This window comes from Pundamilia nyererei, unplaced genomic scaffold (assembly GCF_000239375.1).
Source record: "Pundamilia nyererei isolate P.nyererei 1_Seehausen unplaced genomic scaffold, PunNye1.0 scaffold00393, whole genome shotgun sequence".
Classification (NCBI taxonomy): Eukaryota; Metazoa; Chordata; class Actinopteri; order Cichliformes; family Cichlidae; genus Pundamilia; species Pundamilia nyererei.
Genome location: NW_005187794.1, coordinates 98,806 through 123,710, shown reverse-complemented (window position 1 = coordinate 123,710; position 24,905 = coordinate 98,806). Strand labels below are relative to the sequence as shown.

General features: G+C 43.4%; 2 protein-coding genes across 2 annotated transcripts in view; both read right to left on the bottom strand.

Moving 5' to 3' along the window:
- The window catches only part of mta2 (metastasis associated 1 family, member 2), a 29,192-nt gene extending 21,806 nt beyond the window's left edge, over positions 1-7,386 (bottom strand). The window contains exon 1 of the mRNA XM_005752975.2: positions 6,994-7,386. Within this exon, the coding sequence (XP_005753032.1) occupies positions 6,994-7,021 (28 nt within the window). The 5' untranslated portion in view covers positions 7,022-7,386. The remainder of the gene's footprint in view (positions 1-6,993) is intronic.
- A 730-nt stretch (positions 7,387-8,116) lies between these two features.
- Positions 8,117-24,905, bottom strand: part of eml3 (EMAP like 3) — a 34,809-nt gene continuing 18,020 nt past the window's right edge. The window contains exons 10-24 of the mRNA XM_005752973.2: positions 23,275-23,344; positions 22,985-23,095; positions 22,531-22,626; positions 21,054-21,188; positions 20,666-20,804; positions 17,374-17,525; positions 17,171-17,296; positions 15,544-15,675; positions 15,361-15,428; positions 11,744-11,832; positions 11,425-11,522; positions 9,489-9,576; positions 9,300-9,398; positions 9,067-9,197; positions 8,117-8,843 (exon numbers count right to left, since the gene is read on the bottom strand). Of these exons, the coding sequence (XP_005753030.1) occupies positions 8,637-8,843; positions 9,067-9,197; positions 9,300-9,398; positions 9,489-9,576; positions 11,425-11,522; positions 11,744-11,832; positions 15,361-15,428; positions 15,544-15,675; positions 17,171-17,296; positions 17,374-17,525; positions 20,666-20,804; positions 21,054-21,188; positions 22,531-22,626; positions 22,985-23,095; positions 23,275-23,344 (1,741 nt within the window). The 3' untranslated portion in view covers positions 8,117-8,636. The remainder of the gene's footprint in view (positions 8,844-9,066; positions 9,198-9,299; positions 9,399-9,488; positions 9,577-11,424; positions 11,523-11,743; positions 11,833-15,360; positions 15,429-15,543; positions 15,676-17,170; positions 17,297-17,373; positions 17,526-20,665; positions 20,805-21,053; positions 21,189-22,530; positions 22,627-22,984; positions 23,096-23,274; positions 23,345-24,905) is intronic.

Here is a 24,905-nt window from a genome sequence, read left to right as displayed (position 1 = left end):
GTATGAGTCCCACAGTGTTAGATCCACTTCAGAGACCGTTTCAAGAGTTGTTTTACGGCCTTGACCAGAGTAAATGGACGTGGACAAATATTGACAGCTTAGGTAAACAGCAGACTGAGAGTCTACACTCACTACAGATGAACGATGGTGAGAGTTGTTAGTCCTACAGCAGCCACCGTTTCTAGGACTTTGCACTGGAGTTGAGAAGGCTAAGAAAACAGAATTTACAGACGTTGAGCGGTGACATTTTGTTTAACATAACACTGTTGCAAGGTTGAGTTTATGCACCAATTTACAGGGGAATAAACTGACTACATATTAAGCAATATTGACTATGGGCTCAGAATAGCAGCACAACCTGAGCAACACGAGCTTTACAAATAACAGATTTTTAATCATTTAGCATTCATCATACCACTAACGACAGGCACAGTGTTTCACTGTATCTTTTGATGTGATTATTAACAGCAGTGTTGCTTTTCATCAAACTCCATCTGGTCCTCCCACAAGCAGGGACAGAGACCCCCGGGACGATATCAGTGGGTTTCTGATGAAACGTCAAAAGCAGAGATGGGGAAGAAAGGACTGCGACAGGGAGAGGATTTCTTGCTCTACTTATCTCAATGGTGGGAAGCTCGAAAAGAGAGACATCATCTCCTTGTTCACAGCGAGAGAAAAAAATACCACCAAATTACATAACACTGGGTCAGACAGCAAACGGGGATAAGCGCTCACGTGCTCAACATGACGGATTCTAGATCTAGAGACAAAATGTCAGCAGGGGTTATTTTTTTCATACTAAAGCCGTCCATCACTTCCTACTGCCCAGTTTGAGGGGAGACGATGCTCTTACACTGAGGCAGTGATCACCCAGGTGAGATATGCTCAAATTTAAAGTTCATTTCAGTCTCAGCTCAATGTACCATTTTACCTCAAACGCACTGCAGTCAAAGGAGAGCTGGTTCTGTGTTCGGGTGATATGTAAACGTGTGGGCAGAGGATCTAAATTAAAGTGATGTGTGTTGAGGCAGCCATGAGCGTATGCTGTGGACATTTGCAGCTGGAGTGGTGCTGACTGTCAGGTGCTTGAGGGTGAATAAGGAGGAGGAAGCCCTTTGACTAATCTCTGGGGAAGATAATGATCTTATGCAGGCTGAACACTGTGTGCTTCAGGAGGACTGGTGATGTAGGAACCAGCACCGGCCTGCTCTTACCAAAAAGTGGTTTCAAAAATATGAACTTGATGGAAACAAAATTGTAACTGATGTACATATCATAAAATGCATTTGTTTCTGCGTTACATACCAAAGAGTTTAAAGTATGTCACAGTGCAGGATACTTGAAAAGGCCCCAGAATGAGTTTAAGCCAACTGTGAAGTCAGCATTACCCTGTTGCCTCAGCAAAATTTCTACTGATTACTGCAGAAAATAAGCTTCGTGCAAAACGACCTTTTTAGCAAGAAAAAAAGAGATAATGCAACTTTTAGTGATGTGCTTCATTAAGCATTAAAGTAAATGCTGAAAGAGGCATACACAAAACACTTTAAAATTTACACAAAGAGGCTGATGTTTGCTGCACAGCAGCAGTGGCGCTAATGTTTGGGCTACTGCAGCTACACCAGTGCGTTAGCAGTGTGAACGAGCTCAAAGACCAAATGACAACAGAAAATGTTGATGAAAACTTCTGCTGAAGAAACTGTGTGGATAGTTTGTCTGTTTCCAGTCTGACAGAGCATATGCTGCAAACTGCAGCCCACCCCCTGGCTACAAGGATTTTCTCTGAGCAAGCTCTTTCCCAGCTACAGAGTGTGCCGACACAGAACAGGTGTTTAACACTTCACTGCCACATCAGCTCCATATATGAACCTCACTGCCCTGTGTGCGTGTGCGGTACAGCTTTTGAGAATGTACTATTTGTATTAATATCTACATTATTCATTTAAAGCTGACCAAATTATTTAATTTTCCATTTGGTTTGTTTTCTGTTCTAACACTTGAACACACTTTATAATAACCTTAGTAAGATACTTCCATATTTACTACCCTTTCCTGGTTTCCTGGTATGCCTAATAATTCCCTGACAACCTCCCTCTGTAGAAGCCACCGTTCTAATACCAATGAACTACTTTCCATTTAAGATAAACAATTTGGACTTTTTTTTTTTTTTTTTTAATAAAAATTGCTGAATTTTAGCATTTACATTCAAATACGGGGAAGAGACGCACGGTGAGGCAGGAGCAAGCTGAGCCTCACCTTGGATTTCCCAATCCCTCACAACCTGTTCCCTGTAACGCAATGAGAGCGAATCAATGTCTCTCTGTCGCCAATCAGATGCTTCAAACACTTTCAATATATGCAGGCTAAAATTAAAGAGAAGCTGCCCGAGGCCATGTTTACCCACAGGTACCCACACAAGCTGAACCTGGTGCTGTTGCAGAGTGCGTGCCCGTGTCACATGCACTTTATTAAACCAGCAGAGGGACGTTTCAGTAGCGGATGGTGGATGATCAAGTGCCGTTTACCCAGACCATAAATCTGCACCAAAACTGACCTGCACGCATCATTGCATTTTATTATGGAAAATCCTGACCGCTGGAATAATGACACGCTGATGATGGCAGCAGGATACGATCAGTTTCTCCTCGCGGGATGTGAGTGCGTTTTCAATGGAACTGACGCGTTTTTCAGAGTGATGCAAAACGAGGTGCTCTCACGCACGTGCACGACACCGCTGCTGCTCTCGAGCGCAGGAGGCTGGCGTCTGATAGTTTCTATGACTGATTTGAGTAGAAATGTGGTGCACTTGGCCTGACAGGAAGTGGAAACAGAGTCAGACAGGTGATCAGAGATGAACAGAGACAAGTGCTCTGTTTAATTTTGGACAACAGTGATCAAATGAAGGCCAGGTTTGATCATTTCCTTGGTTTGGTCGATTGCGCAAAATTGGGTGAAATATCATATCTTGATAAGGTGAACCTACAGAGCCTGTCAAAATGCGCCAAGCTGTTGGACTTTGTGAGACTTGAGGCGGATCTCATCGGACTGTATAGCTCACAAACAATGAGAAATGAATGTAAATCTCCTAGACGGCTTCTCAACTTTTTAGCCCACAAGGATCTCATTCAGCTGTTCCTGAGGCAACACAGTTGCTTCAGCTGGTCATTGTCAGCACTGAAAAGAAATAAGACGTACAGTTGGAGCAGGACTGTTCCTCCCTGGCAGTGATCTCCACTGAGGTGGACTTTTAAAGTTGAAACAAGACGAGGAGGACTTCTACAAAAGGAACGAACATTTTTGTCCAGAAGGATCAGCGCAGGGACTCCATTTATAAAAATATGACCACAATAACTTTGTTTTTTAATGTTTGTCACATGGGGTACAGTTAGTATGTGTAAAGAATGCTGATATGAGATATGAAACATAACCCATTAACTGCTGCCGATGAAATGGGAGAGAGGACTGGCTCAATTCAAGGCAGCAGCAGCTGCTGGTGGTGGTGGAAGAAAACTAAATGAATGTTAAAAAAACAACAAAAAAAAACTCATGTTACGAAATGCTACTGCCAACAAGTCTGAAGCAACACTGACAACTGTTTCATAAAATAAAAATAACATCAAATGGCCATAAGAGCAGCAGTTGCGTGGCAGGACAGTGGTAACTGCCTCAGACAACTGGAGTGGAAGCAGGAAGTTGCCCATACTAGCTGCCGGTGCCACGAATTGAGCCAGCCCTTGCTGTCAAATGATGAATAATCTATTCTGTTGGGTTCATATATTTCTAAATCTGATTCTGATGAAGGCAGTGCCTCACCAGCCCTGAACCTCACTGCACATCAGCTCTCCTTCAAGCTCGGGTCCTCTTACAGAGCCCTGGGAGTTTGAGGGTCCTGCGCAGTGTCTACGCTGTTCCTAGGACTGCACTCTTCTGGACAGAGATCTCAGATGTTGTTCCTGGGATCCGCTGGAGCCACTCGCCTAGCTGCGGGGTCACTGCACTGAGTGCTACAATTACCACTGGGACCACTGTTTTCTTGTCTCATCCTGGACTGTGGTACTGACACTCATTAGTCCCCGACCTCCTTCCTGTCGCTTGGCAGTCTCAGAGTGCTGGACTTGGGGTGAAACCCTCCATGCATGGTCAGGAGCTTCCTCATCTTGATGTCAGTGGCTTCTGTCTCCTCCTTTGGCCAGCTTATTATCCCAGCAGGGTACCTGATCACAGGCAGGGTGTAGCACAGATCTTGTTTTTACCGTTTAGCTGACTCCTCAGGACTTTCCTGACCCTCTGCAGGTATTTGGTGGTTACAGCTTTCCTAGCGACCTCTTCATGGTTCCAATTTGCCAGTGGGATCTCCAGGTACTTGTAGCTGTCCTCCATGTCTGCAATGTTGCCTTCTTATAGTTTGATTCCCTCAGGTCTGACTACCTTCCCTCTCTTTGTTATCATCCCACCTCACTTCTCCAGTCTGAATGACTGGAGACGCAACGACCTTATTCACTGTTCATGAATCCATGTCCTTCAGCCACATGCTGAGGAAAGCGAAGTTCTGACATATAAAAAGCTGAAGTGAAACAAAAACAATGAAAAGTGTCACTGCAACCACCGTTAGTGCTTTTATTACTCCATTCTCCCGTTTCCTGTAAACTTTGCTCCCTTCTCTATTCCACTTGTCAACATTCAGTAATTCCAATCCAGATTGTGTATGTGAACAGATACATGTGGGACCATAAAACCAGCTTAATACAGAGACAGACAACCATTCACAGCTATGGCCAGTTTAGAATCACCGAGTGGGTAACTCTGTGCCTGGAGAGAACCCACACACAAAGGCCCCAGCTGGCTCGATCAATTCACCAGATGCAAAATATTATAAAGCCTCAGTGACGTGAAAAACTGAACTTTGTAGTTTTTAAATACAACTGTACAGGCGTTTATTTTTACCCTATAATTGATTTAAAATACACATAATGATGCATTTAATAGTCTTTGCTAATGAAAAATCCTGTTCCTGGGTTTATGGCTCATTGATGCAGCACTATGTGGCATCACACTATGGCCTTTATTTCCCTGCACAAACTTGATCTAGCAAGGTGGCTGGGACAGGTCCAGCAGCTCTTCCAACCCCTCTACAGTCCAACCACAAAGTGATGGAAGCACATTTCTCAATGTGTAAGATATAAAATGTATGACACAGTATTGTAAAAGAAAAAAATTCTTATCCAGAGGAAAGAAAACTTAATCTTTGTTCACAATATTTACCACTGAATTTTCTGACAATTTTCCATATAACCCTTTATCAATAATTCTCTTTAGCTAATGCATGACTAGTACCAAGCTTTGTCTTCTGATGCTTTATCTCTTCTATAAATTCCAATAATTAGCTCCAAACAATAGGTTTCTCTAGGAACCCACCCTGCAAAATGACTACAATTTCCTAGCTGATGTTTCTAAATTGACTGTCCTTCCACATAGCGCTATGTTGCTCTCAACAAAAATGAAACCCTGCACAAATAGTAGCTACAATAGCAGGGATCCTAAAGCCGAAACGTCAAGTGTTTTAGCAGCAACATACGTGGATCCATGAAACTGCACTGCTGAGGTCAGTCATACACACAGAGCACGGAGTGCGGGTTAGTGATAAGAAGTTAGTGGGGGGGAAAACAAAAAACACTTTAACTGTTCAAACATTAAGCGCAGAAATATGCAGCATGTTTTGCAGAGCATAGTTTAATCGCTATGACCCAAATACCCCACACACTCGTGAGACTGCGATTAGCCTTCCCCCCACTCAAGATTTTCAGGGCACCCGTAGCTAGCACCGTCTCCGAGGCTTAGCACTGAAAAGGTTGCACAATCAATACTGAAGCCCAGAATCAACTGTCCTGATGATCCGACTGGAAAACTAACAGTAGAGAACAGCAGCTTGCTTTGTATGAACCATAGTTTAGTTTCTTTTCTGACGCCTGCAAAGCAACCTCCAATGAACTGCGTCTTATAAATGCCTGCCACTGGTGTCGCGGGGGGCTGCGAAAGATGATATTAACGACTAATTACCTGATTAATACCACCGACATACCAGTTTCCTTTGCAGCCACTGATGAAACATTTTTAACAAACGAGAACTTAACGAGTTATTACCACTCAACTTGGTACAAATTCAGTCGTTCACTTGCAGGTGTTCCAATATAACTGTTCACAGTCTGTAAACTAAATTCTTAACACAATTTTAACTAAGCTCGGATAGCACCGCTACTACGCCAAGCTAACAGGACTTAGCAGCCAGAATTAGCACATCTAGTGATATGGCGGAGGCGATAATGAAATTAACCTACCAGCCTGACACAGCTAGCAGAGCGGTGTTAGCAAGCCATCACAGACGTCACCAAATTTAGCTAGATGCTTACTTCTCAGCCGCCAGCAGCTAATGCTAACTAGCATTGTGTTCATTTTGAGGACGTTATCAAATCTATAGACTACACGTCAGAGAATTGGACAATTTACTGTTATTTCGCTTATCTATAACCAACACATATCTTTGGATCTCCTGGATCCAGCTGGCTGGATGGATTTGTATAAATACAAACTTTCAGAACCGGTTCATGCTGTGCGACGGCCGCCCTGTGGTACGGTACTATGATGGCGTGAACTAACTGGGATATAACACAGATCTGTTCTAAAAGTTGAACTTTAAAACAAATATACACTGATCAATGTATGGTATTATTACAGTCCGAACACAGAAGCAGCTATACTTGGCTACAGCTGTGTGGAAACCAAATCTATGTGAAGTTATTTACGTCTGTCTGTAAGCTAAGTCATACTACATTGTTTCGGCAGATCTGACTGTCTTGATGAAAGCCCGGAGTCGCGCAGCGTACGCTAGCGTTAGCTAGCTGCTAACAGCAGAGACAGCTAGCGGCTAGTTAGCCAGCTCCCAGTAGAAGCGAACAATCACGTTGAAGGGGTGTCTTAAAAATGTAAACCATTCCTTACCTCCCACTCGGTACATGTTGGCCGCCATTCTCTCGTAACCTTTATCAGAAGCAGTCCCAGGGTATTCCCCGCTTGGGTAGAAACAGGTCGATGGGAGTCTATTTTATTCCTTCATTTATCGTCAACACCCCCGCCGCGAAACAAAGCCGGCTCTGGGTACAACAAGAGAGCAGTGGCGGGTAAAAAGTTGAAAGTTTCCGTTGGCGACGCTCCGGCAATTATCTCCAAAAATAGAAGTTTTTATTTTCTCTCTCTGGCGACCTTCCTCTCCTCTTCTTCACTCACTTATTCACATACAGCTAGCCTGTCTCTTACTCCACTCTTCCTCCCATCCTCCGCTCCCAGCTTCATCCTCCTCTTCTTCACCTCCGCTCAGTTCAGCGCGCGCGCACACACACAGACACACACACAGACACACACACACACACACACACACACACACAGCCCCCCCTCCCTCCCTCGTGTACAAATCGTCAACTTCGGATTTTGTCGACAATCACCGACGTCTCACAGTCAACTTGTTCACCGGCGCTGGTTTAGTGACACGGACGGCCTGTTTATGAAAAGTACGACATGCTAAACTTACTTTACTGCTTGTAGCTTACAAAGTGTCTCAAGATGCTTACCGGAAACAAACGCTTATTTACAAGATTTACACACAAACACAGGCTTTAATATCGCAAATTCAGAGAATATACAGACGAGTCAGTGTAATGATGGCAGCAAATATGCCCCAAATAGGTCAAATTCTGAACGGACGGAAGCTGTTAAAAATGAGATACAAGTATAAAACAGTTTAAAAATAGAGTGAAAAAGCACTAATGTATGGGTTTTTCTTGTACGGGCTGCTGGTAGTGCAATAGATGGCAGTGTTGGAGAGCATATCAGTTTACTGAAGTATCACACCTAAAGGCAGTTAATTATTTAATTCATTTTATTCAATTAATTTTATATTTTCCACCTTAAACCATGTACCTTTAACTGCCTCCCAACCGGAGGGCACCGCAGACTTTACTGCTGTCTTCAGTCCTAGGTGTTCTCACCTGAGACCTGTTATTTAGGAAAGCACTCACAGGTTCTGGAGTGGCACTGCCCACTAGTGACACTTCACACACAACACACCTCGGAGTCTTCTCTCATTTATTTGGAGCTGAGCTGATACGACATCACAGTATTGCCGACGTACATTTAAATACATAAAAAAACTGCACTAAAGTAATCATTTTCAAGTGTACTGATCTACTGTTAGACGAATGAATACGAGATGCTGAGTTGATTTTAATGGGACAGGCCTGTCACAGTCTAAGCATATAAAAAGTTGAGATGTTAACCAAACCTTGTTTAAAACATGTATAAAATCACGTGCATGGGCAGTGCAGCACTGTTCTGCACCAGCAAACAAGAACGGTTCTCACCACATACACAACAGAATGACAAGGATTCTGTCTTATGGGAAACATCACACACACTGTCCAGTTTCACAAGGATTTGAAGCATAACATTAACATGGATGTTCCTCCCGAAGAGGATGTTCTGCCTGAAACTAGCAGCAGTGGACAGAACGAGCCCATAACTCACTTCGATGCCTCTGCGGCTGTAAGAAAACAGCCCGCTTTCCCTCACTCTTACAAGCAGCCGTCTCCTTAGCTGGTTGCAGGTTCTGGAGAGCTGGTAGAGGTGGATGAGGCCGAGGCCAGTCTTTCATGGCTGTTACCCACCCCCCCTCCAATCACCTTCCACTGAAGGATGCAAGTGTCCTTCCCGCCAATGGAGAGCAGGTGAGAGTCACTGTGAGTGAAGCAGACGTTGGTGACGTGGCTGCCGTGGCCCTCGTACTTGTGGCTCGGTGCCTGAAGAGAAAAGAAGCAGGTCCACTTCGGATCAGAGCAGAGGAAGGCCCATCATATCCCACTTCCTCCTCCTCCCCCCTCATTGTCTTTCCAGAGTAGGATAAACACCTTTCTACAAGGTTCCTACTGTTAATGCTGAATCTGAATGTCCCACAACTCTAGTGACTCTTAAAACTGGCTGACTTTTACCATTTGATTCTTATTTAAATAAGAAAATAGTTACCTTGAGTTTAGGACAGGGGTACTGGAACAGATGAACCTTACAGAAATCATCAGCCACAGCCACCATCTTCTCGTTGTGAGAGCGACACAGCGCGTTGATGTCTGTGCCGTCAGAGCCTTCCAGCCACACACCTGAACACCACAGTACCACACTCATCAGTCTGATTGCATAAAAGAACCCCATGAAGTGAATGCAATACTAAAGGAGGATAACAGCATTTTGGAGTTTCTCACCCATCACATGGAAGCCTAGCACACAGGTATAAGAGGCCCATTCTCTGTCTTTGCTCTCAAAGCGGTTCCTAAGCAGCTTACATCCTGCTGCTATGTCCCCTGTTAAAACACAGAGTCACTAAGCTGAAGAACGTACTGCATGGCATTCCTATAACAGCACTGAAAGCACAGTGCTGGATGTTCACTTACAGTAAAGGATCTCATAGTCGCCTGAATTTGACATGATGTACTTCCCATCTTTGGACCAGTCCAGGTGAGTGATGAAGCTGGAGTGGCCCTGATCCAACAGATAAGCAGACAGAGTGTCTCACATTAGCTAAAGAAAGCAAGCTTTTATTGTGCATTTCCTTCACCATCAGAAAATTCCACAATAATTAATCTCCGTGTTTGCAAGCTCCATACCACACATTGCATATGAAAGCTTTCCAGGTCATTAAAAGTGAAGTTAATGTTCAAGTGCATTTAAACGGCATTCTTTCTAATGGCTAGCATGAGTATAATAATAACAAATTACAATAGTCCAGCCTAAAAGTAACAAATACATGAACTATTCTTAACAGATGTCAGATAGCATACTGCTAAGATTTTCAGGGCCGAGTACAAAAACCTCAGTTTGATCTGAATTTACAAGCAGAAAGTTAAAGACAAAGACCTGCATGGCCTCTAAGACATTCCTGCAGTTTAATCATTGGTGTGTGTTATCTGGCTTCATGGACAGATAGAGCTGGGTGTCATCTGCATAGCAGTGAAAATGTATGCTATGTCTTCTCATGATGCTGCCTAAGGGAAGCATGTATAATGTAAACAGAATTGGTCCTAGCACTGAACCCTGTGGAACTCCATAATTAACCTCAGTGTGTGAAGAGGACTCTCCATTTACATGCACAAACTGGAGTCTATTAGATAGATATGATACAAACAATTACAAGAGGCGTGTAAGACTGCGACTCTGCTTCCTGGTCCCATCTCTGCATAGTCACATTTTGGGGGGTTTAATAAATTTGTCCAGATTTCTAGAAATGAGAGCTGCTCCATCCAAAGTGGGATGGACGGTCGTCTCGCCTAACAAGACCAGGTTTTCCTGGAAAGCTTCCCAATTATCTATAAAGCCCACGTCGTTTTTTGGACAGCCACTAATTTAAGCATGGGGCTAAACACGTCACTCCTGGTCTGATTGGGAAGGGGACCAGAGAAAACTACAGAGTCCGACATTGCTTTGGCAAAGTTACACACCCATTTAATATTAATGTTGTAACCGGGGACCTTTACTGCCGACATGAACTATAATTTTATGGGATTTGCCCTTTCAGCCAGCAGTTTCACTACAGAGGCCGGTGCTTTTAGCTTCACATGTCTTATAAATGAATCGCTGATAACCAGACTCTGTTTCTCGGTGGGTGTATGGCCAAGTGGGGAAAAACCATTAGAGACATGGACAGGTTTGTAGTGTCCTGGATGCCTCCTCACCATCGCCCAAACATTCTGTGTAGCTGTGTAGCAGACAGAGAATGACCAGCTTCATCTTAGACATCACTTTATACTCCTCTGAATGAAGGATTACAGTCTCAGTAGCTATTAGTCATCTGAATAAGTGACAACAAAGTCTGCACATATCTGTTCCATTCATTTATTTGTAATGTGAATCTGAGTATTTATTAGAGCGTTTTTAGCTTTTTTGTCCGTGGAGTGTTTTTAATCTGAGGGCTTGAACTTGCAGTTTTAGTGAGCACTCGCTCTTCTCTCTGGGAATATTTTCCAGTGCCTGTTGAAATGGTTGCCTGCTCATTTAACTGCACAACAAAACTAGCCGAGGGCATCAATAAAAGAACCTGAACAGGATCACATTCAGGGGTAGGTTAGCTAACAGGAAGTTAGCTGTTCTGACTGGAGAAGTACATCACTGCACCAACCCTCAGCAGCAAGAGTTAACAAAGGTAACGGTCATTCTACGGACCAGTGTGATGTGTAATAATATGTGGACGACAATGGAACTCTGTACACAAGATTTATTGACAAGAAGGAAACTACAGCACCACAGCAGGCTCATATTGGATGGAGATGTGCTGCGCTGTTAACCAAGAAGAAAAAACCCAAGTGAAATAAAATAATTTAAAGTTTAACTCACGTTACATTTTCCAAAGCGGGTGTAACGCCTGCCACTCTCTGTCACACTGTAGATGTAGATGAAGTTGTCATGTGATCCTACAGCTAGGAAGCTGCCATCTGAAAAACAGACTCACAGAGTCAAAGAGGATCCCCACTCTGAAACTTTGCTACATCCCACCCTGTGAACAACAGTTTTAAGCTTTAACTCAAAGTTTGCTGCATGTTTTTTGTGTGAAGAAGGTCATTAATGCCAAATCCATGACCACATGGTTGGATGTGAGCACCACCCTAATCTGTCACATCTACAGTTAATATAGGAGGAGGAGTTACTGACTGACCTGGTGAATATCTCATGACAGACAGCTGCTCATTCCCGTCAGTGGATTCAGAAACGACCTCCCTGGTCAGCAGGTCAAGGACCATCCACCTGTCGGTGTTACAGGGGGTGGAGGAGGAGACAGGTGGAGAGTCAGAGAAAAGAACAGACTGGAATGCTCACGGCTAAATTCTCCATCTTTTCTTCTTCTTTTGCTGTACAGGAAGCCACAGATCAATTCTTTCTTTTAGTTTGTAGCAAAAGTTTCGTTATGTGTTGTTTGTGCCTTTATATTTCTGCGGGTTTGTCGTATGATTAATAAAGAAGTGTATCCATACTGATGCAGTCCCGATCAAAGGTTTAAGATCACTTGAAAAAATGGTTAAAAAAAACAAACATATTTTGCACAGTTGGATCTAAACAAGTTCCCAAGTCGAGCTTCAACATGCAACGAAGCGATCTACTGTCTGGGACTGTCGTCCATTTCTGGAAACTTCCCTTACTATCCATCCCCAAAGGCTCTCAACTGGACTTAGATCAGAGCACATGCAGGACGGTCCAAAAGAGTGATGTTATTCTCCTGGAAGAGGTCCCTTGTCCTTCATGGCGTTGTGTACTGTAGCGCTGTCCTGTTCAAACACCCAGTCGTTACCACCCGTTACCACCCCACTCAGTAATGAGGACGCTCTCTGCAACATCTGGACAGAGCCAGCAGCTGTTTGACGCCCCTGCACCTCCTGAAGCTCCGTTGTTCCACTGAAGGAAAAAGCACCTCAGACCATTATGGCGCCCCCTCCACTGTGGCGCGTAGATAGCATCTCCGTCGGGATCTGCTTGTCATGCTGGTAACGTTGGAAACCATCAGGACCATCAAGGTTACATTTTTGTTCTCATCAGAGAATTCTTCCACCTTTCAATGTCCCATGCTTGGCGCTCTCTTGCAAAGTCCAAACAGTCGCTGTGGCGTCTGATGGTTACGGGCTGCAGTCGGCACCAGTAACGCCCTTAATTTGGGTCGAGGATCGTCCAGTGTTTTGATGGACAGCCAACTGGATCCTCCGGCTCAGTGCTGGTGGCGTTTCTTGGGGTCTTCCATTTGACTTTTTTCTTCCATAACCCTCAGGATCATTTAAGAAATTCCACCTATCTGTGTCCGACCTCAGCAGTGATGGCGCTCTGCTTATGCAGTTCAACAACCCGACTACGTTCAAAACACGAACGTCTTTTTGCCTTTGCCATCAGAACATCCTGACAGTGTGACAGAAAATGAGAATGAATCCACACTTCTGCACAGATTTGGCCTTTTAAAGGCACGTGGTCCTAAACCTTTGATCAGCTGTAAAACAGCCTGTCTCACTTTAAGCGCTGTTTTCAGTAAACTGCACGCTCAGCAAAATGTTTTGTCTCACTCTCGTTTCTTCTTGTTGCATGTTGAAGCTCTACGTGGAACCTTGTTAAGATCCAAACATGCAAAATGTGATTTTTTTTGCCATTTTTCAAGTGGTCTCAAACTTTTGATCGGGACTGTATTCTAATAAATATTTGTAATGAAGAATTAGGGAAACGGATAAATGATTACCTATTAATCCATATCCTCATTAACTTACTAACCATTTTCAACATTGCTGTACAATCACTCCACACACTGGGCACCACAACATTAAAGAGCCACAGAGTGTTGATGGGGCACAGTCCAGCTGTCCGGCTGTAGAGTCGATGAAGACCGGGCTTCTTTGACGGTGCTTTGAGGGGAGTCGTTGGATTGTCATGAAGCATAACGAGGAAATCAAGTTTATGGTTTATGAAATATAAAACACTGATCTCTCCTCTGTTGTTTCAAACTGATTTTCTCTGTCGAAGATGTGTTTTAGATCGACTGCAGTGTTGGTGATAAACAAATGCTTTTAAGTCCAGTTTGGTATCCAGAAAAATGTATTCCATCTCTTTTTTTAAATGTTTTTCTTGATAACAAAGACGGATCCAGTCAACTAAAATGATCAGATGCTGATTTGTTTCCAGCAACTGGGTTCAGCCATGTGCAGCCTCCCCTCACTGCCATGCGTCATGATCAACAGTATGCAAAACAGCAATCACCCAGCTTTATACCAGCTGCTTTGGTAGTGACAATCAACAACTGTGCAGCTTCACGAAACTTTTAGCATGCTTTATGGTCATCATTCGCCAGTATACGCCTTGCTTTCACAGTCATAATCAATACAGGTGGTGGAACTCTTTATGTTAATAGAGGCTGCCAACGACTTCTGCCCTGTACCAAACACAAAGACACCAAGCTTCTCTCCTTACTTTTGTTTTTTGGTCATTTTGCCTCTGTAGACCAATCATTGGATATTACATGAAACAATCAAGATGTGACTGAATTGCAAACTGCCAGGTGAGCTTGTTCCCATTATTTCAAATTAAATGGATAAAGATGTGGAGTTGGATCCAAGACTTAAACTGTGGTAGAGGCACTCTCAGTGTCAGGCCCCAAAACACAAATGGTAAATGGCCTGTATTTGTATAGCGCTTTTACTAGTCCCCCCAAAGTGCTTTACACACCCAGTCATCCACCCATTCACACACACATTCACACACTAGTGGAGGCAAGCTACAGTAGCCACAGCTGCCCTGAGGCAGACTGACAGAAACGAGGCTGCCATATCGCACCATCGGCCAGGTGAAGTGTCTCGCCCAAGGACACAACGACCGAGACTGTCCGAGCCGGGGCTCAAACCGGCAACCTTCCGATTACAAGACGAACACCCAACTCTTGAGCCACGATCGCCCCCACACACAAGTTGATCAAAGAAAACCCCTTTATAACACTGAAGAATGCAGGTGTATTACTGTCAAAATCTACAATCAAGAGATGCTTTTATGATCTGAAATACAGAGTTTACAACAAGGTGCAACCCACTGGTTGAACCTAAGAACACCGAGACCAGAGTAGATTTTCCCAGACAACATCTAAAAGAGTCGACGCAGCTCTGGAACAAAACTGTTTGGACAGATGAATCCAAAATAAAGTTGTGACAGAATAAAAAATCATCCAGGCGAGTAAATCCCAAACGGTTGATTCTGTTCATCTGGATGTTTTCAGTGGGAGAAACGTTTCGTCACTCATCCAGGTGACTTCTTCAGTCTCAGCTGACTGCAGGTTTCCAATCTTATAAACAGGACATTTGCACAATGACTGAAACCAGCACCACTGAATGAACAATGGGCTGGGAGGTCAGTTGTCATGACCGTTGATCAGTGGCCGTGAGTCCCATTCACAGAGAGTTGGGGAATGGCTGCAATCACAGCATGTAAGATGGTGACAGACTTAGAGTTAAAGACAAAGAAACTTGTTTCTTCAACAGTCAATCACCTGATGTAACCCAACAAAACAGGCTTTTTATTTAATGAAGAGCAACAAACGGCAGTAATACTTCTGTTAAACCCCCTAAATTAAAGCTGGAAGTCTGCATTTCAATCACATCTTCACTGTTTTGATTTTAAATCCATTGTGGTGAAAATTCTCCAAAAAGTTTCAATATCTAAAGCTTGTGGGTGTAAGAGTACACTGAAATGTTTGCTGAGTTTATTTGATTTTTCAGCGTTTAGCTCAGATATACAACTGCTGCTGCCTTGACTTACCGTCCTGTACTCAGGCCGACTGACACCACCGATCCATTGGGGCAAAAACCAGCACACAGGCCGTACTCCTGCCAGAGACACAGGAAAGAATTCAGAATTATGGAGTAAACTTCCCTGTAAAAGATCTCGAATAGAAATGAACAAAGCGCTCAAAGAATGAAGGTTGGAACTCAGGAATCTCACCTCGAGGGTGATGCACCAGTCCAGCTTGTGTTCCTCGGTGTTCCACAAACACACCTGCCTGTCATGGCCACAGGTGAGGAAGATGTTCTGGGAGGGGTGAGTGGCCAGCCCCCACATCTCATCTACATGGCCCTGTGAAACACACACAGACACACAAAGGAATACAAATGAAAGCAATAAGTGTACAGGTGTTGCAGTTTAACAGCATATTTGAGTGCATTTTAAAATTCCATTATTTATCTAATAATGAATTTTAATCCATTATTAGAGGCCAGAAGAGGACTCGAATAATGGATTAGAGGCCTACTAGGGACAATACTACTAACACAGTAAAACGGTTTCTCAGCATTATTGACGGGTCTTTGCCCTACCTTACAATATAAAGTGCCTTGAGGTAACTGTTGTTGTGATTTGGCGCACCATATTAAAAATACATAAATAGAAATGCCCTAAAACATTTAAATGTCTGACCTCTGAGAGCAGTTTCTCGGTACAGACCTGATATCTGATGCACAGCTTCTCATATACACGACAATAGCTGAACGTGCACACACATTAATGCTTGAACATGGTTTCACATATATACACATATATCTTCTGAAAGGACACAGACATGTCTTTAATTTTTTCAGTGTGTTTAAAATTGTGAAACTTCCGTCATCTGAATGCTCGACACGTGTGAGGTGAAGCAGAAGCAGTAACAGATGTTGGGTTAGCTTCAACATTGATCAGCTGTCATACATGCCCTGGCTATGGGGAGAGGTGAGGGCTGGTTAAATGCAGGGAGAAGTAGATGAACCACGATGTCCCAGGAGCCTGACATCAAGAGCCAGAGAGGTAGAAGAGCACCAGCTGCTAGCGTTATGGGCAATTGTGGCCAATGCCCCAAAATAAGCCAATTCAATAACCCAGAAGGCGCTCGTCTCTCCACTTCACCCTTCACATGGAAAGCAGCAGCAAAGGCCTGGGCCAACAGCCACTTCAGCTCAGGGACTGTCATAAAACTGCATTTGCTGCAGTGAAGTGGTGTCTGTGACACCATTACAGAGCTGCAGCAGTTTTCAGTTAACCAGCTTTTCACAACAATTCAGCTCAGGCAGTCAGTAACTGATGCTCATCAGCACTGCTGAGAATACAAACAAAGAAGAAGAAGAGTTATCTGTGCTTCCATCCAAGCAAAGCTGAAGTAAAAAGACATCAAACAATATCAGTTTGATATTAGACACCGCAGCTCCTTGGTTAAAACTAACCAACTACTAACCAAGGTCGCTTTTCAGAATACAACGATACTAAAGTGAGATTACATGTGACCCAACACCTGACCAATCTATGTGTCGTATGCCTGCTGCTGTGTTACACGTGCTGCAGACAGGCTGCTCTGCAGGACAAACCTCTAATGACGTCATTTTCCTAACTATTCCGATTGCTTAACTGTGCATCAGGTGATAGTAGCAAATACATCCAGTCTGTGAAAGACTTGGAAGATGCTTATATTAAATGTTTAAGCTGTCTATAAATCATATATCAGACAAAAGTATAAAATGCACGTTTTATCTTTTGGTACTAAAATTCTCAGCAAGCATCTACAGACCTGACAGCACTGATGCCTGTGAGGTCGTTAGCTTACCTGCACTATGGCCACAAAGCCGTCTGAGAAGGTTCCTCTGAGGATGGCATTTCGAGTCGTACCAACTAACAGTTCCTCTTCGTCCATGGCTGCGATAGTGCGGACCGCCCCGAACTTTTCTGGAATCTGAACAAATGCCTTAATGAGTCTCTCCACCAGCTGTGACACACACACACACACACACACACACAGCTGTAGTTCACCTCACACTCTCTTTCAGGTGCCAAATCAGCGCTCCAGCGGATTATTTTACGGTCCTTCCCTCCTCCACTGAGCAGGCCTCCGCCCTGTAGAGTGCACAGGGTGAACACGCTGCCTTCGTGTGCTTTGGTCTGTCGCATGATCTGGTAGGTTTCTGTGGGAAGTCACGACACCAAAAATTCATTTAACCTGTAAAATCTGGTGTGAAAAGTGTTTGCCCCCTTCCTGATCTCCTATTTTTTGTATGTTTGTCACACTTGAAAGTTTCAGATCATCAAACACACTTAAATATTAGACAAAGATAACAGAAGTTGTCGTGATGTTTGGGAGCCATCGTATGAAAAAAATGAGGTTCTTCATAGAGCATGGCAGAGGGAGGAGGTGTTTTATGAAGAGTTTCGTGGACCACGACTGTCCTACTGTGGTCCTCAGGAGACGCAACGAATACAGGGAGGCAAAGATACTTTGAGAGAACGCATCAAGTTTCAAACCCCCGATCCTGCGGGTTTTTTCTGACAACAGCACTCGCCTATACAAGGCGAAGCAACAAGAGATGTGGCGACTGCCTGTCACTGTGCTCAAACCTACAGCAGCCCAGAACATGAAGTGATCCAGTTGCTGTCTGCCGGAGCGGCATCCGCTTCAGGTGTTCAGGAGAGACAGTGACGCCTGAAGATCTGGGATTGTTTTACAAATCTGATATTTGGGTAAGAGTGGCTATATTCTTCTCATGGTTATGGAGAGTAATTAACGTGGTTTCTTCCTTTTCTCTTCATAATAATCATTTTTTATAACTCTTGAGTTGAGACGTCAGACAGAAACATGTTAGTGTGGGGACATTTATTGAGGCGCTCCCTCAGCAAGGAGGGGGAGATGTACCCCTGTTGGGACCTGGTCAACACAAGGTCATGCTTCAGAGGGATCGCCACAGATTAACCTGTGACCTGTCCGATCACACTCCTGTTTTTGTACAATACATATAAGAGACGATCCACGAAACCGTCTCCACTCTGGAGACTTAATACGGCGCCTTAAACAACCCTCAGTTTATGGTTCTGATGAGGGACGATAGGGATGATAAATTTGTTGCATACACAGGAAATCGAGAAGACCTTTGTCTTTGCAAAACAAAAACATTATGAAGCTAGCCCAAAGCAGAAAAATCAGAGGAGCAGAGTAGACAAAATTAAGAAGGACCCAGATGTGGAACTGTTGTGTATAAAGAAGGAATTACAAAAATCATTCCAGAAGTTTTGTAAAAAACTTGTACACACTCCCAAAAGCCCATTCATGATCAGCTGAAGGCTTTTCAGGGAGTTTTTAGGACATCCTGATAATAATGAATTACAGTAGTCCAGCCTGGAAGTAATAAATGCATGAACTAGTTTTTCAGCGTCACTCTGAGACAGGATATTTCTAATTTTAGAGATGTTGCACAAATGGAAGAACGCAGTCTTACATATTTGTTTAATATGTGCGTTGAAGGACATGTCCTGGTCAAAAATGACTCCAAGGTTCCTCACAGTGTTACTGGAGGCCAAGGTAATGCCATCCAGAGTAAGAATCTGGTTAGATACCATATTTCTAAGATTTTCAGGGCCGAGTACAATAACCTCAGTTTGATCTGAATTAAGAAGCAGAAAGTTAGCGGCCATCCAGGTCTTTATGTCTTTAAGACATTCCTGCAGTTTAACTAATTGGTGTGTGTTATCTGGCTTCATGGACAGATAGAGCTGGGTGTCATCTGCATAGCAGTGTAAATGTATGCTATGTCTTCTAATGATGCTGCCTAAGGGAAGCATGTATAATGTAAACAGAATTGGTCCTAGCACTGAACCCTGTGGAACTCCATAATTAACCTCAGTGTGTGAAGAGGACTCTCCATTTACATGCACAAACTGGAGTCTATTAGATAGATATGATACAAACCACTGCAGTGCAGTACCTGTAATACCTACAGCATGTTCTAATCGCTCTAATAGGATATTATGGTCGACAGTATTTATAACTTTTCCAGACAGAGATCTCAATTCCTTTGTTTTTCATTTGTTCCTGAATGTGGATCGCAGCGTGATGTCTGGATTTTGTTTGGCAGGTCCTATTTAACTGATTTCTTGGTTGTGAACAGCTGGAATCAGGCTGATGTGTGGCTAGAGAGACTGAACTTTGCTTTCCAAACATTATACTCTTAAGTTATAAAAGGAGGGGTGCAATCTCTGTTCACACAGGGTCAATTAGGTTTGGTTTTTTCTACCTGATAAAAACAGCTTCATTTATAAACTGCACTTTGTGTTGACTTGTGTTATCTTTGCCTAATATTTACATTCGTTTGATTATCTGAAACATTTAAGTGACACAATCATACAAAAATATAGGAAATCAGGAAGGAGGCACTTTTCACACCGCTATACTTTATCATTTAAATCTCTGAGTTCTTAAAGCTTCTGATCAGCTAACACATCATTTCAGTCACACGATTCCAGATGTAAGCCAACATCTCAACTTGTCACCTCTTACTCGCCAAAACTAGGAACAATTTCCAAACACCACATTTACATGTTCAAACAAAACTCCATCTATCGCCTAATCTTTAAACCCTTTTTATTTCAGAGATTCAGTATAAGGGGTTTTTCTTCAGCACCAAGTGTTCCAGTCTGGTTTCAAAGCATTTCACAGAACAGAATCTTTAGGGAGTTTTAAATAATATTTTAATATCTACTGACTCTGGGGATTCTATTATTTTAATGCTTTTTGATCTTACAGCAGCCTTTGACACAGTCGATCACAGTATTCTTATTTGTCACCCCGAGCACTGTGTGGGGATGAGAGGCGCGGCGCTTCAGATCACACGTGTCCGAGGATATTTTCAGTTTTCAGGCCCCTCTTCTGTGGAACCAGCTTCCAGTTTGGATTCAGGAGACAGACACTATCTCTACTTTCAAGATTAGGCTTCAAACTTTCCTTTTCGCTGAAGCATATAGACCCTACGTTTGATGTGCAGCACTTTGGTGAACTTTGTAGTTTTAAATGTGCAGTATAAATAAAAGCTTCACCTGTGACTGATTTGCTTGGGAGACCAAACCAATTATCCCTGACAATACAGCTCCTGGAGTCACTCAGGTGTGTAAAACCACCCACTGGATCATCACTTCTTCATCTTTCTGCCAAGTTTCTATTTATTTTATTTGAAATCTCGTTTGTTGCCAGCACATGTGAGAGCGACGTGTCTCCACAGAGATGATATTTATACTGACATTTTATTCTCTAGGCTTTGAACTGACACACAGCACCAACCTTTGGCTCCTTTCCCGAGAGTTTTGATATCTGCAGCAGATTTTCCCCAAGTCATGATGTTCCCCTCAGAGTCTCCGGTGAGAACATCTCCAGTCAGGCTGAACACAAAGCACTGGATGAACTTGGGCTTCTTGTATTTCTGAAAATAATAAACAATTATTTGATCTTTTATATTAACTGTGCTAATAACTGATCGTTTACATGTTTCCACCCATTTTTTTGGACATGTTGAATTTTCAGTTCTTTTTGCTGAGCTTCTTCCTCTTTTGGCCTCTACAGAAAGATGCTGCTAACTCCATTTTCCACTGCTTCCTTGCACTAGCGCACGTTAACTGAGTTTAATGTCAGAAATGTCAGTCAGGACGAACACGACTGAAGTTAATCTTACTCCAAAGATGCCTTGCTTTTTCGTGAGCTGTCCTCCACTCAGCGTCCAAAAGTAGACGTGGGATTTTCCACAGGTGATGATGTTGGTGCTGTCCCGAGGGTTAAACTCTACAGCAAACACGGCCTCGTTGGTAGTCTGAACACACAACAGCATCAGAAGGGTTAGTGCTGGTACATCAGTCGTACTTCAGCTCCACTCACAAAGTAATTTAAGGCTCTTGAATCAGATACATAAACAACAACTTTGGGCTGTGAAAGAAAAGAAAGATTTATTTTGCTTGAATCTTTTTTTTCTTAATCTTGAAAGTGAGCAGGTGACCAGCGCGACACACTAGAAGTCCCATTAACAAATGCTCATGAGCTGCTACTGGAGCCCTGCTGTCAGACTGATGGACGTGGAACAACAAGCTGGCGGTCCTCTACTTTCCCAAGACGCTTTGTTGCCCAGTCTATGAAAGCAGATAAGTGAGAAGTTCTGAATCAACTCAGGAAGTCACATTTTTGCTGATTAGAAAGATGGGATCCAGCTCAGAGCTATACTGTAGCACTGTAAACACTGGTAATGTCGCCAGCACAATGTTGCACGTTGTTGTGAAACTGTCACACGGTTGTGTGGTACTGCCTTCACTTGTGTTTCATGCATAGAGCAAACTACCACATTAAGTGTTTTAAAGAATATAAACAGAGTTTTGCATTTTGGGCCACATAAACCGACTTTCTGACCACTTGTGAATCCTATGTTGACACGGTGTTTTCACCATGCATGCAGCCTGCTACGTGCCACAGAAGATCCTGGGAGCTCTTAAACGAGCCCATTCAATTCTTCTCCTGAGGTGACAAACAAGTTCAAACACCATCCTATGCAGTATTTGCACTGAGCCCACGTATGAAACATTTACACTGCTGCCATGACAGACGTGCTGAAACTGGTCCCGGGGAAGTTGAGGCATTTTGGGATTAAAGCCCATAACAGCAGAGGGGAGACGTGGCTGCCAACGCCCCGCCCCCCACAATCTCCAGAGAAAAAGGACCTACAGTACCCGAGTACCTGTCACTGCGTTACAGGATGAAGCGCTGATGACTTCATGAGAGACACTTTCATGCCATCAAACACATATTTATAAATATTACACAAAGATAACTGTAAGAGAACAAAATCTGTCTACACCTACATAAATAATTGCCCCTTCACTTAATAACTACAACCAAGTGTTTGCAGCAACTGCCAGTGAGTCTTTTCATTACTCCTCTTTTCCAAACTGTTTGACTTCAGCCACACTTGAGGGCTGGTGAGCTATGATAACATAGGCTGCAGGCTCAATTTGTCTTTAATGTACGACACTCAAACTAAATAACCTGCTGTTATTCTAACATCTGAGTGCCGTCAAAGATTAACATCAGTATGTCTACTGAATGGATTCAGTGGTTAAAGCAATAACAAACTCATTAGGACCTGACGTTGACCGTCTTCCCGTTACCTTGATCTCTGCATGCTTGGTGCCCTTCGTGCAATCCCACAGTGACAGCATGTGGTCATTAGAGTCATCAATGACACACAGAAATGATCCAGCGTCCTAAAACACACCACCAGAAAAAAGAAAGCAGAATTACATAATATCTTTACGTCAGTTCAATTCAGTTTTATTTACACAGCAACATATAACAACAGTCGCCTCAAGGTGCTTTATACTGTAAAGTAGACCCTACAAAAATGCATACAGAGAAAAACCCAACAATCATATGACCCCCTATGAGCAGCACTTTGGCGACAGTGGGAAGGAAAAACTCCCTTTTAACAGGAAGAAACCTCCGACAGAACCAGGCTCAGGGAGGGGCGGGGCCAAAATCATGCTGAATCTAAGGCAAATAAATCTACTTGCTCTTGTTAAAGTGAATGGAAACACATGAAGTTCCAGGATGCAATCAACTCACAGCAAATGAAAATGCCACTGATCCCACTCCCCTCTGGAAGGTCCCCGGTCCGATCTGCTGCAGGGTGACCAGCGTGGTGGAGTCCCAAATATAAACACACAGCTGCAGAGGCTGCCGCAGACACAGAAACATCACTTACTCGTTTGTTGCCACTCGCTGCAAAGTTAACCAAGCTGAATGTTTCCGCACATCTCAATTCCTGATATCATTTAAAAGTTCGATCATCTTTTAACTTGTGACGCTCAAACTATGGATGCAAACTGTGTTATTTTAAGGGCAGCAATAGTCACCTTGCCATCTTTATCCACCCCTGCTGTCTGGCCAGATGCCACTCGCACTTTGTCAGGATGGAGTGTGAGACTGCAGAGAAAGACATTTTCTGTGTAAAGCTTTTGCAAGTTTGCTGCACAGAAACATGAGGGTGGTGGGTTGCATCCATCATGGCAAAATGACAAACATGTGCTTACGGTCAAATAAACAGTGCCGTCTGTGTTTGGTCACAGAGGTTTATTTGGCTGCAGCACGATGAGAATGACTCAAAGGTTAAATGCTGTCTTTTTGGCACAAATAGCATCCAGTGAACAACTTTGGCCTGTCTATACTCTGTTTTTGAAGAGAAGCTCTCCTGATATTTAGACTGTAGTATTGATATTTTAACCTTGTCAAGAAACAGACATTTGCAGCTGTGAACAGTTTTAATGGTAAATAGCTGATACGATCTTCAAATATGATGCATGGATGCACAATTTGAACATGGACTTTGTGGCAAAAGACAAATGAAACATTTTTGTCACATGGACCTACGTGATACTTGCAGACCCTTCGGCTACTGTTTCTGCCAGCTGGTCTCTGCTTCACATGCTACCATACTTGTTTCCCATTTTAACTTGGCTCTTAAAAGAACTCTCAAAATCACATATTTTGGTGCAGTGTTGTGGCTGGATAGGTCAGCTGCCATGCAGTAACACGCCAGCACGCTTATCCCCTCCAAAATCTGCAGCGCAAATACTTTGACTCAAGTGATAATCCAAGGAATGGAGTTGAGTTCAGAAGCAGGTTAAAGCAGACAGTAGCTTCCCTCTTGTTCCCGATACACACAAGTGTTTTTCTGTTACCAAGTCACGCAGACCTCTGTCCACAAATATCTGCAATCAGTCTAGTCTCGCACTAATCAAAACAGTCACCTCTATGTGTTTTATATTGCAAAGTAGAAACCCCAAAATAAAGGAGAGAAAACCCCAACAATCAAACGGCGAGTACGAGTAAGCATTTGGCGACAGTGAGAAGAAAAAACTAACTTTGAACAGGAAGAAACTTCCAGCAAAACCAGGCTTCCTCTGGTTGGGGGGAGGGGTTGGAGTGGTGTGTAAACACACAGTGAGCGATAAACAAACACTGTGCATCATGGGAAGCTCCCAGCAGCCTTTTGTTCTAACTATATACGTTCTCAAAACAGAAAGTTTTAAGGCCACAGCCATCAGGGAATACCGAACCATGCCTTGGTAGGTGGTACGTGTCAAAGTAACATCCACATGGATGCCAGGACTCACGGTCAAGTTCTGATGCTCATGTGCCCATTAGCACTTTCAGCATTGGGACCCTTAACTGTATGCAGTTGTACACAACTAGCATTAACCTTTTCGGCAATGTGAAGTTACAGTAGTTCGTCTGTTGGATCGGACCACGCGGGCCGGCCTTCGCGCCCCACGTGCATCAGTGAGCCTGTCGCTGTTTCACTATCGTTCCTTCCTTGCACCGCTTTTGATAGATACTGACCACCGTGGACCAGGAGTAGGGATGGGTATCGTTTAGGTTTTATCCGATACCGGTGCCAAATCGGTACTTTTGAAACGGTGCCGGTGCTCAAACGGTGCTCAAACCGGTGCTTAAAGAATGGAGAACACAAACTTTGTCCAAAAAC